The following is a 12,329-nucleotide window of genomic DNA, read 5'->3' as shown; positions in this document are numbered from 1 at the left end:
CCACCAACTACTAGGTTACAACTTAACTAGTTGTTTGTTTCCAGCCTGATGGGTTAACTGGCCTCAGGTCCTGCAGGGGCCCAAAGTTCAGGGCCCCTGGTTGGCTTAGCTGGCCCACAGTACACGTGTTCAGCCTCGCAAACCTTGATGAACACACTGCCTGATGCACACTCGTTACCTGAGAATGTCTGGGCAAATAAATGAACAGTATGTAAGCCAGTTCTGGTTTTATAAGACTTAGAAGTCCTTGGTAAATGGGAAAGTATACTGTATTCTAAGATTTCAGCCAAAAACCATAGGGTTCTTTTTCTTAAGGATGATAGGGAAAGTCTGATTGAGCAGGATTTTAAGTGTGGATCCTGGAAAGATCAGACATTCAGAATACTAGACAGTGGTGGGCAGGACAGCACCTTCTGATGGCACTGGTGACTATGCTCTGAAGTACAGGGTAATGGGCTCGGGGAAGTGACTCAAATCGTTACACAGGAGAGCTCACTGAAAGCAGGCAGGTGGCTGTGGGCGTGAAGGGATACCGAGAAAGATACGACTCATTTGAAGACCGGAGTGGCAGGAGATGGGCTCCTTGGAGAGCAAGTGTCTGAGCATGGAGCAGTGTTCTCAGTCTGTGGGATGTGACCTCTCTAGGGGTTAAACAATTCTTTCACAAGGGGTTTCCTAAGACCATTGGAAAACACACACATTCACATTACCATTCATAACAATATCAATTACAGTCATAAACTCACCATGAAAATAATCTTACGGTTGGGAATCACTACAACCTGAGGAACTAAAGGGTCGTGGCATGAGCCAGGTTGAGAACCTCGGGCCAAGAGTCAGGTAGCTAAGCATCTGAGCTCTGTGCCAAAGCAAATGGCAAATTCAGGTTGGGTTTCTTTTTCTTGTTTTGAGACAAGGTCACACTGTTTCCCTGGCTAGCCTGGAGCCCATCTTATAGACCAAGCTGGCCTTGGAATCATAGAAATCCTCCTGTCTCTGCCTCCCAAATGCTGGGATCAAAGCTGTGTGCTACTTTGCCTGGCCTCACTGGATCTTAGAGCAGGTGATGGCTTGCATCCTCTATGCCTGGCAAGTCTGGTGACTGGCTAACTGGGTCTTGCTGCTTTTAGCCCACAGCCCCTTGCATACAAGAGTTCCTTACCCTGCTGGCTGTGTGTCACACCGTCGTCCCCGAGAAGGATGGCGATGAAATCATCTACCAGGCTTCGTCCCCAGGTGAGGGCTGTTGCTGGAAGTGCCTGGTTGGCTTTTCCCCTGGGGACCTGGGTGTTTTCAGTTATTCTTGGAAGACGCTATGGTGGGCCTTGCCCCATAAGGCCTGCTGTTTGCCTTTGACCTCTCTCCAGTTCACGATTATGGGTGTTAAAACCCAGGAGAGCTAGTACCAGGGTACTAGCTGACTCTCATGGTACTCTGGTGGCAAGGAAGATCCCAGGCTGTCTTGCACATCCTGGTACAAAATCTTGACCTAGGCAATACTCTCAAGAGAGAACCAGGCCGGCACCTTGGCTGCCTCACCCACTGCGCCCCATGGGGCATCAGAGCACTGGCCCTTCACCCCTTTCCTAGGGTCTGAATCAGTACTGCAACTGAAGCCTAGCCTTGCTGACTGATCTGGGAGTTTGCCATGATTTGATCCAGCAGAGCATGGCTGGAGTGTAAACTACCGGAGTCCTGATGACTTAGCTTTTGGTATGCCATCTGCCCAGTAGGAGCACTCATCTCAAACCTGGTGTCAGGAAGAGTGAGTGTCCATCTGTCCATCTCAAGTCTTTGTTATCATGCGGCTAACACCAGGCCTGATGAGTCACGATGGCTTTTAGTGTGAACATGATATTGAGCAGACTTCTGCCACGACAAAGGGTGAACCTGTGTGTTGCTGGCTTTTACTGTTGGCAGATGAAGCTGCTTTGGTCAAGGGGGCTAAGAAGCTTGGCTTTGTGTTTACTGGGAGGACGCCGTACTCAGTCATCATCGAAGCGGTAAGGGGCCAGCGCTGTGGAAGATGGTGTATATGAAATAGTGTGTTGACTGCAAATACGATGGCAAAATTTTGTATTTGTTTGTAAGTGAAAAAAATAGGTTAGAAGTACTTTGTGGAGAAGTATGCTGTGGTCTCACAGGAGGCAGTGGCATAAACATGGTGTTTGGGTCTGTGGGAGTTTTTCCTTTTTAAAAAGCTTCCTCACAGTCTTTCACTCACTTTCATGAAATTACCTGTACCAAGGAATATTGCCAGTCTCCTCTGTTTTCCTAAAGCCGAGAAGTATTTTCTACCTGTTTCTAAGGTAGGCCCTGCACCTCTGCAGCCCCATTAGTCTCATGGTTGCATAGTAGGACTTCAGGCTACAGGGCTTCCATTTTTGGCTATGATGCTAACTCAAGTGTGATGGTTTCACAATATGTGGAAGTGCAGCTCAGACCCTGCTGGAGATGTTGGGTGACTGGTACACACACACACACACATGCATGGATCCCTACATTCATATGCAGAGCTGGCTCCAAGGTTTCAGATGGTTCTAAGCAGCTTGGACCTTTTATTTCCAACATTTGGAAGTGGCTACACAGCAGCATTTTGGCGCCTGTCCCAGAAGGAAAATGAAAGCATTCTACCAGAAGAGGGCGCTCTGACCCCACCAGACTGTGAGAGCACAGTGCAGACTGTAAATACCTCTGTGAGGAACTAATTGAGTGTGTGTGTGTGTGTGTGTGTGTGTGTGTGTGTGTGTGTGTGTCTATGTATCTGTGTGTGTCTGTATGTGTTTATGTCTCTCTCTCTCTCTGTGTATGTAATGAGGAGGGGTGATTGATTTGAGATTTTAATATTTTTGCACTTCAGGTAAGAGCCCCCTTCTTTTTTTTTTCTGTTTTATAGATGGGACAAGAACAGACATTTGGGATCCTCAATGTTCTAGAATTTTCTAGGTATGTTTCTCTTCCATATACTTGACATGAAACATTTCATATATACTTAACTGCTTCGCCTGCAGATTTTCCTGATTGTGTGGGATGATTTCTATTTAGGCATTAGTCATGATAAGTACGTCTCCCCCACAGCCTTCATCTTAGGATTTATGGTTCCATTAAGGAAAGTTCAGTCCGCCACTCTATTTTCTTCTCACAGCAAGGTTAAACCTCTCCAAGCTCCTTCACCTTTAGCCTTCTGGTGCGGGTGTTCTTACTTACATCGGCAGCCACAGATGTGTGCAAGGCTCAGAGAATGTGGCAAGGGCACTGGCTTCACTGAACCCAGGCTCCGAGAGGTCAGGCCTTCCTCTCTGTCTGAGCAAAAAACTAACATGTGACCACAGAGCAGATGTGGCCAGTTCATCCTCTTGGAAGGCTTGGGCTCCACGAGGCCTCACTCTCAGGCTTGTCCTAAAGCCATCACACCCAGAAGTTTCTTTAAGACCTAGGAATATTTGTCAGATTCTCTGGCTCTCCCAGGGCCTTTTTTAGTTTATTCTGAGGAGTGAGTCTGAACATGTCTCTCTCTCCTTGCACACTGGACGGTCAGTGCTAGGGCACTGACCCATTGGGAATGGCCTGAGCAGAGCTGCCTTCTGGCACCAGAGCAAAATCCTGTTGTCTATGTCTTGAGACCACCTTTGCCTGATACTGAGAATAGATGGAGCTGGGTGTGGTGGCTCAGGCATGTAACGTCAGTGTCTGGAAAAACTGATGTAGGAGAATCACCTCAAGCTCAAGACCAGCACGAGCTACATAGTGGGTTCCACGACAATCTCAGAAAAAAGGAAATGCTTTGTTTTCTAGACATCTCTGCTAAATCGTTCACAAATGACCTGAAAGGGGCAGTGTTTTTATATCGCCGTAGACGAAATGTTTTCCTGCCTGATGCTTACCTGAGAGCTTGTGAGCTTGGTTCTGTGGGTGAGAAGCCCTTGGGGTCAGATAAGCCATAGGGTGGCTGATGATGCTGGCAGTCCATGTCGGCTTGGTGACCATGTGCCTGTGTGGCACGTGTAGCCAGGCTTCCAGCTCCTCAGACTTTTTGTCATTTCTTCATTCTCTTTCATATGTGTATGCATGTGGCATGTGTGTGTGTGTGTGTGTGTGTGTGTGTGTGCTCTCCCATGCATGTGTATGTGGAGGCAGGCCAGAAGCACAATCTGTCACCTCCAGGTTAGTGGTTTGAGACAGATACCATCACAGTCTCTCACAGAGTCTAGAAATCACTCTTTAGACGTGCCTGTCACCGTTTTCCAGGCCTTGGGGTTACAGATACATGCCACCACCCCCTGCTTTTATGAGGATGCTGGTGATCCATCCCCTGGTCCTCATGCTTAACACTGTGAGCACTTTGCCCACCGAGCCACTGATCAGCCCCTAACGCATCTCCTGTTGGAAATTGTAAACCCGTGCTGCATTAACTGTGGCCAGCTGTTAACAGCCACACAAGAAGGGAGAGGAAAGGGATGAGCTGATCACAGGGACTGTGGATGGAGACACAAGAGACTAGCGTTTAAAGGAATGGGCGAGTAGGAGTGAGAAGAGGCGCCAGTTGCGGTTACAGGTTCTGATTCTTTTTAATGGATGCATCATTTTGCCGACACCATTTCCTTCTGTAAGATTTCCGTGGAGTAGTCTGTGCCCACCTGCTTTGTACATTGAGAAACAGAAACAGCTTAGGTGACATTGCTAAGGACACCCAACCTCTAGAAGCTGAGAGAGGATGGCTGCAGGTGGGGGATGCATCCCAGTAGGAGGAAGTGTGGGCAAGGCACAGAGCAAAATATGGTAGGGAGCAGGATATGGGTCTTGTGTGCTTGAGCGAGGTGGTCCATGAGAGCATCAGTGGGAAATGGGTCACACATTGTGGGGGCTAGGAAAAGGAGACGGACCTTGGGCAGCAGAAGTCACTGAGCCTCTCAGAGTGTGGGTTTGACCCTGATAATAAGTGTGTAAAGAAGAGTCGGGGGAGAGGGTGTGCCAGGGGCTGGCTGACACAGGCCTAGGAACTGGTAATCTCCTTCACCAATTAAAGGAAGCTGTACAAGGAGCTTTGGAGGAGTGTTGGGTCTCCCACCTTCCTGTTTGCGAGGGATGGCTCTGGTTAGCGGAATGGTTACTGTAAGGGTTGACTGATTCGGCATGTGACAGCATATGGGCAAAATGTTCCGTGTCTGGCCTACTTGCAAACAGCCGTGTAGTGAGTCCTCACAGCAGGGCAAGGTATACAGGTGTCTGTTCATTTGGTATAGATGAGTAAAGTCTGCCATTGAAGCTTTACCTTGATGAAAAAGCTATTGAGAAGTGGACCTTGACATTCCTAGGCTCCAGATGTTTTGTTTTGGCTTGTTATTGGACCTGGGTCCTATAAAGCAAAGGGTGATGACTTTCCCTTCCCGTTTCTTGTCTTTCTCTTTCTTTTCTATACTATTACAGTGACAGAAAAAGAATGTCTGTCATCGTCCGACTGCCGTCAGGACAACTTCGACTCTACTGCAAGGGAGCTGTAAGTATCAGAGATGCAGGGGCTCGGCCAACCCCTTGGAGGCTGCTCTGCCAATGTATTGCTTTCCAAACCGCTGCTCACATATTCCTCATGGTCTGCTCAGAGCTGAAAGACAGTCCTAACAAGCCACTAGGAGCACAGGTTCAAGGTGGCATTAGATAAGAGTGGGCAGGGAAAAACCTGCTTTTAGCAGTAGTGAGCTTTGGACACAGAATCCTTGGAGTAGGAATTCCAGATCTGGTTTTGCCACCATGGTCTGGTGTCTAAAAAGGTGATGACACCATATTGATCTGTGATCATCAGTCTGTCCTCTGGTGTTGCTGGTTCCCCAGCAGCTATTCTTGCCATGGAGACAGAAGTCATATTCACAAGCAGATCTATATGGCCAGTGTCCTAAGCCTGGCTTTTTCTCTAGTATCCATAACTGATAATAAGAAAACTCCAAAGGTGTTATTGCTAAGGAAAGCTATTACTACTTATGAATTATATGGTTGTAAAATTGTATCCCACTGTGTGGTGGCTCTGTGGGATGAAGGGACTAATTCTCAAACTTACGCCAGGAGTAAGGTAATGAGCCTGGACCAGTGGTGAGTGGCAGAGGTTACTTAGCTCCACCATCATGGCTACGGATGCATTGTGATGGGGGCTTTTTTGACAATGAACACTGTACTTCGCTTTTAAAGGAATTCCATTTGGTCCAACAAAAAGAATTCTACTTTTATGGTAAGGCGGCTTTAGTTAAAGCCACCGAGGTCATAGTGTCCCAGAGTGACCTGGTTTGTAGGCTCTGTTTGTGTGCTGCGTGTTGTAGCTGCAGCAGCTGGACCAGAAAGGCTGAGGAAGCAGGAGAGAGTAGGCAGGGAAAGGCTGCTGATGCCCATGCTTAGTTCTCCACGCTTAGTTCTCCATGCTTAGTTCTCCATGCTTAGTTCTCCATGCTTAGTTCTCCATGCTTAGTTCTCCATGCTTAATTCTCCATGCTTAGTTCTTCATGCTTAGTTCTGTCTCCGCCTGCCCCCTCCAACACACTAGTTTAGTTTTTTTAAAAAGTGGAGTATCAGGAGCATACGCACATCCATTCAGGCTTGTCAGTGTGAGGGACAGGCTGTGCCCAACTGGGTGTTTCTCATCAAACAGGAGTTGAAAGCAAAAGCTCTAAAGAGGCCTATGGTCTCTTAGGGCGTGGGAACTTCCATTATTGGCAGATTGTATTGGAATAGCTTAGGGTACGCGGTTTACTCTTTTTACGTCTGCATAAAGATGTTACAGCATGAGCACACTAATTAAAAACAAAAAAACAAGTAGCTAGGTGATGGTGGCAAACACCTTTAATCCCAGCACTTGGGAGGAAGAGGCAGGCAGATTTCTGAGTTCGAGGCCAGTCTTGTCTACAGAGTGAGTTCCAGGACAGCCAGGACTACACAGAGAAACCCTGTCTTGAAAAATAAAAACAAACAAACAAACAAAACAAAACAAAACAAAAAACAAAAAACAAACCAAAAAACAAATTAGCTGGGTATAGTGGCTCACACCTGTAAATCAAGCACTTGGGAGCAGAGGCAGGCAGATTTCTGTGGGCACCAGTGAGATCCTGCCTCAAACAAACAACAGACAAACAAAGAACAACTAAATCCTATCAACAAACAGAATCCCAATAAGATGACTTAGCAGCCAGGGTTCTTGCTGCCAAGTCTGACCACAGTGAGTCAACCCTCAGGTCATATGATGGAAGGAGAGAACTGACTCCTGCCGGTTGTCCTCCGACCCCACACTTTCTTGCTGCAACATGTCACATTGCACACACACACACGCCACACAAATAAAAAAATTAAAAAAAAAAACCCAAAACTTTCCAAGCATGCCATGATACAGCATAAAGTTGGCAGCTGACCTCATAGTGGGAGTCGGGATCTAAATGTAGCCAGGGAAAGATAGAAAGTTACTTTCAGCTAGTGCAAATAGGTAGACATGAAACATAAAATATTTAGATTGAGCCCCCATCTATGAGCTATCACATCATAGATATACACACCTACTCCAAAATCTGAAAATACCCCAAATCTGAAGCAGTTCCATGCGGATAATGGGTGCTCTGCCTGGGCAAAGCCCAGGGCCTGAGTTTTGTAGACGTGTGCAAATGTGGGCACTCTAACAGCCTTGATCACGTCTCTGCTGTCAGAATCTTCACCCCATTGTTCCTTTTTGCTTTTTTTTTTTTTTTTTTTTTTTTTTTTTTTTAGACACACCAGCAGCTTTTGGTATTGCTATGCACATTTTACAAAGCTCATGTTTGGCCCAACTGACAGCTCCACTCTGCCCAAGTCAAGTATTTTCATGTTCATTACATAGACACGAAAGAGAGCCTTGTTTAGCGTGCCCACTGGCAGATGTCCTCTGGGCTTTGCTAGTCTCAGTGGATGTTGCTCCCTTCCACAGGATAATGTAATCTTTGAAAGACTTTCAAAGGACTCAAAGTACATGGAGGAGACGTTATGCCACCTGGAATATTTTGCCACAGAAGGTAGGTGCAATTCTGAGGTGCTGCTTTGACCCTGCAGGGGAGGTGTCATATGCCCGTGGCCGCTGCTGGGGTGGGTGGGCGTGCCTTCCGGTGGGTGGGTGTGCCTTCCGGTGGGCAGGCGTGCCTTCCGACAGACTACTCAAAGTACTGACTTACTTCCCAGGACTGGTTGTACAGCTGCTTTCCTTTGTCCCCTCCCTCATCCCGTGACAGTGAGGAGGTAAATGGCAGAGTCCAAACTTGATTACCTGTGTTTGACTCTGCTATGTCATAAGTGGCCCTAAAACAGAAGGCAACTGACCCACAGTAATTAGAATCACAGTTGCCCCTTCTTCTGTATACTCTGGGGGTGATTTCGCTGACCTCGTGCTATCATTAGTCCAGGACTTAAGCAGATACTAATTTTCCCTGCTCACAGTGAGCAGGAAAGGAACTCTCTGGAAGCCTTTGGATAATGGTGACATCATATTTTCCTGCTAGTGAATGTGATGACGGGTACTTAAGTGCCGAGTGCTGCTCTCTCACAGTGGTATGCTTCTGTGTCTAGACATACATGCACACACGTGAGGGCATGGCTGCCTGAGAGCAAAGTTCTTCCACAACACAGCACAATAGGCTTTTTATTGATGTCTTGAAATGTGCTTCCTGGCTCCTTTGCTTCCAGGCTGCCCGTGGCACACACATGTGAGCCACACAGATTCTGCACCTCCCTGCAATGGGAAATTTACTCATGGGATTCCCATGCACTCCTACATTTATGGGCAGGACAGTTTATGTTAGTTATATGAAGGCATGGGGGAGGGTGTGAGCTACTCTTCTCAATGCTACAGAAAGATACTTGGCAAAGACTTCCTGAGAAAGAAGGGGTTTATTTTGGCTCAGCGATTGAGGGTACAGTCCATCATGGTGGGAAGGCATGGTGACAGGAGCTGGGGACAGCTTTTTACAGTGCATCTTGGGAAGCAGAGTGAGATGAAGGCTGACTCATACATCTCCCTGCTTCTTATACAGGGTGGGACACAGGACATAGCCCATGGAGAGGGGTCACTTATAGTCTGAATGGACATTCACACCTGAACCTAGGAACACCCTCCCAGACATGCCCACACATTGTTTTACTAGATGACTCTACAGCTTATCAAGCTAACAATCAATATTAGCAGTTGAAGTAGGCAACTCTAAAATTTATTTCCCTTTGTGGCTTTGTGAATGTTAAGTTAGAGGGACCTAAGAAGCAGGTGGCCTCTTTAATTTTTGAACACACTGACATAAAAAGTGCCTTGTGATGTCCCTTAGGAGGTGGTGTGTTCTGTGCCCCACCACTTACTGGTGGCTGTCTTGCAGGCCTGCGGACTTTGTGTGTAGCCTATGCAGATCTTTCTGAGAACGAGTATGAGGAGTGGCTGAAAGTCTATCAAGAGGCCAGCATCATTCTGAAAGACAGAGCCCAGAGGCTGGAAGAATGTTACGAGATCATCGAGAAGGTAACTACACAAGGCTAAGAGTCAGCCCAGGGAAGGATGTCACATTTGTTGAGCAAAGTCTTTGGATAGGAATCCTTTTGTTGTCCTGGGATACTGTTGTTCTCTCTAGATGTCTTTGTGGACTATCTCAGTCAGGATTTCTATTCTTGCACAAAACATCATGACCAAAAAGCAAGTTCAGAAGGAAGGGGTTTATTCAGCTTACACTTCACATTGCTGTTCATCACCAAAGGAAGTCAGGACTGGAACTCACACAGGGTGGGAACTTGGAGGCAGGAGTGAACACAGAAGCCATAGAGGAATGATGCTTACTGGCTTGCTTCCCCTGGCTTGCTCATCTTGCTTTCTTATAGAACCCAGGACTACCAACCCAGGGATGGCACCACCCATAATGGGCCATCCCACCCTTTATCACCAACTGAGATTATGCCTTATAGCTGGATCTCATGGAGGCATTTCCTCAAGGGAGGTTCCTTTCCCTGTGATAACTCCAGCTTGTGTCAAGTTGACACACAAAGCCAGCCAGTATATGGACTCTCAGTTTTTCATCATTCCTTTGCTTTGGGATGTTCTCAGGTTAGGCTGTCTGAAAGGTCTAGCCACTGTCGGTCAGATATTAATGAAACCTTAGATATCTGGTCTAAACTAGCATTGGTGGGATGAAGAGATGGTGAGCACAAGGACCCAAGTCCGTTCAGTCACCTAAACCTGAATTTTTTTTTTTTTAAAAAGAATATGATTGGCACCTAATGGTGACCCCAGTACTGGAGAGAGCTGAGACAAGAGAGGAGAGTCTCTGGGACTTGAGAGTTAGTCACTTAGTATGTGTCAAGTTCCAAGCTATTGAGAGACCCTGTCTCAAAACAAAGGATGGTGAGAGAATGGCAGCTAAGGAACAATACCTGAGGGTATCCTCTATCCTACGTGGACACACACACACAGACACATTCACAGACACACACACGCACACGCACACGCACACGCACACACACACACACACACACACACACACACACGCTCATTTACTCATTCACATCAGTATATAAGCATTAGTGATTCTCTAGCCTTGCCTGAAAGTAGACCTCATGTTGGCTTATCCACTGAGTTCCAGGTATGGAGCACTGTGCATTCTGGGTAGACACACTGTACCTGTGGACAGTTTTCCACACTCAAGTGATGTCCATGCTTCACTTTTGCTGTCCCATTGCTGCTTGCTTTGGTTTCTGTCTTGGTGTTTTTCTTTTCTGAATATTCTAGTATGTTAGGTAACTTTATACTTATGTCAATGCCCCAAAGTCTGGAAGCTCGGTTTCAATCTTTTTGGATCATGTCGGCAACCTCTGAAGTACCTGTTTTCTAGTTTCTATAGTTTGAAAGCCATCACCTGCTGTCCTTCCTCATTCCTTTCCTAGTTTTATAATTCCACTTTACTTTGCAATATAGTTTCTGTTTGAAGCATTGGTCCTTGACATGGCTGTGCCCAGGTCAAAGAGTACACGTTCAGTCCAGATTTCATTTGCTCCCTACAATGGACGGAAGTCAGAGCAGGAACTCAAGGCAGGAACTGAAGCAGAGACTGTAGAGGAATGCTGCTTGTATGCTTGCTCCCTATGGCTTACACAGCCTACTTTCTGTAGAACTTGAGGCCATCTGCTCAAGAGTGGCACTGCCTACAGTGACCTGGGCTCTCCCATTATAATCGTCCATCAAGAAAAGGCACCAGAGACCTGCCTACAGGTCAATCTGATGGAGGCATTTTCTCAACCGAGGCTCTTCTTCCAGGTGACTCTAGCCTGAGTCAAACTGACAAAAACTAAACATGCCACCCAGGTACCACAGAATGATTGATGGGATTGTCTTAAGCAGCTCAATATGATCAATGGTCTGTGGTTGTTTCAGACCCAGGTATCAATAATGGGTAAAAACCCAGCCAGGGATGCCAAAGTTTCTGTTCTTGTGGATGAACTGTCCCTTAACTGATGTTATTTTCTGACCTAGAATTTACTGTTACTTGGAGCTACAGCCATCGAAGATCGTCTTCAAGCCGGGGTTCCAGAAACCATAGCCACTCTGTTGAAGGCAGAAATCAAAATCTGGGTGTTGACAGGAGACAAACAAGAAACTGCAATTAATATCGGTAATCAGTTTTCAGTTTCCTAAAATTCCTGGTGCTGGTTCTTGTAAAAATTTGTGTTCTTTGAATGTGTTGGTAGTTTATGGATCTCTCTTTGGTTTCAAAGAGCCACCAAGAATTTTATGATTTGCTCATATGGGTTTCTACGTATGTACACACACACACACACACACACACACACACACACACACACACATACACACACACACACACACACACACAGAGAGAGACAGAGAGAGAGAGAGAGAGAGAGAGAGAAGTGTACAGGATACTCATGACACACCCCACAGACACAAAGAAGTTAAACAATAAGGAAAGATGCTTCAATCCCTCTTAAAATGGGGAAACAAAATAATCAAGGGAAGCTGAGGGAGGGGTGTGAGAGGGGAGGGGAAGTGGAGAGGGGGCAGGATCAGGAGACAGGAGAGAAGTCCAGAGGGCCAGGAGAATGAATGGAGGCATGCAGCTGCCGGGGTGGGGACCTCTAGAAAGTCCCAGAGACCTGGAATGGAAGAGGCTTTCGGTTAATTTTAAACCACCTGGGTCTCTGGCATTATTGCTCCATGAGACCTGGCATTTTTATAACGAAATGAATACATAGATTTGTAAAACTTGTGAGCTTGAGATGTAACCAGTGGTAGTGCATGCTCACCTAGTGCACACAAATCCCCAGCACTGGCAAACAAGACAAAA

At 46.6% G+C, this 12,329-nt stretch overlaps 1 protein-coding gene across 10 annotated transcripts in view; it reads left to right on the top strand.

Moving 5' to 3' along the window:
• The window catches only part of Atp8a2 (ATPase phospholipid transporting 8A2), a 554,904-nt gene that overhangs the window by 184,415 nt on the left and 358,160 nt on the right, over positions 1–12,329 (top strand). For all 10 annotated transcript variants that reach the window (XR_004116436.1, XM_031362595.1, XM_031362603.1 and 7 more), the window contains 7 exons: positions 1,131–1,236; positions 1,921–2,003; positions 2,897–2,946; positions 5,428–5,497; positions 7,934–8,018; positions 9,363–9,502; positions 11,501–11,639. Coding sequence is in view for 9 of the 10 variants with exons in the window: in XM_031362595.1 (XP_031218455.1) it covers positions 1,131–1,236; positions 1,921–2,003; positions 2,897–2,946; positions 5,428–5,497; positions 7,934–8,018; positions 9,363–9,502; positions 11,501–11,639 (673 nt within the window). In the remaining variant the exon portion in view is untranslated. The remainder of the gene's footprint in view (positions 1–1,130; positions 1,237–1,920; positions 2,004–2,896; positions 2,947–5,427; positions 5,498–7,933; positions 8,019–9,362; positions 9,503–11,500; positions 11,640–12,329) is intronic.

The sequence above is a fragment of the Mastomys coucha genome, unplaced genomic scaffold, assembly GCF_008632895.1.
Source record: "Mastomys coucha isolate ucsf_1 unplaced genomic scaffold, UCSF_Mcou_1 pScaffold9, whole genome shotgun sequence".
In the NCBI taxonomy this organism is placed as follows: Eukaryota; Metazoa; Chordata; class Mammalia; order Rodentia; family Muridae; genus Mastomys; species Mastomys coucha.
Note: the sequence above shows the minus strand (reverse complement) of the source record. Positions and strands in the feature narration are given on the sequence as shown.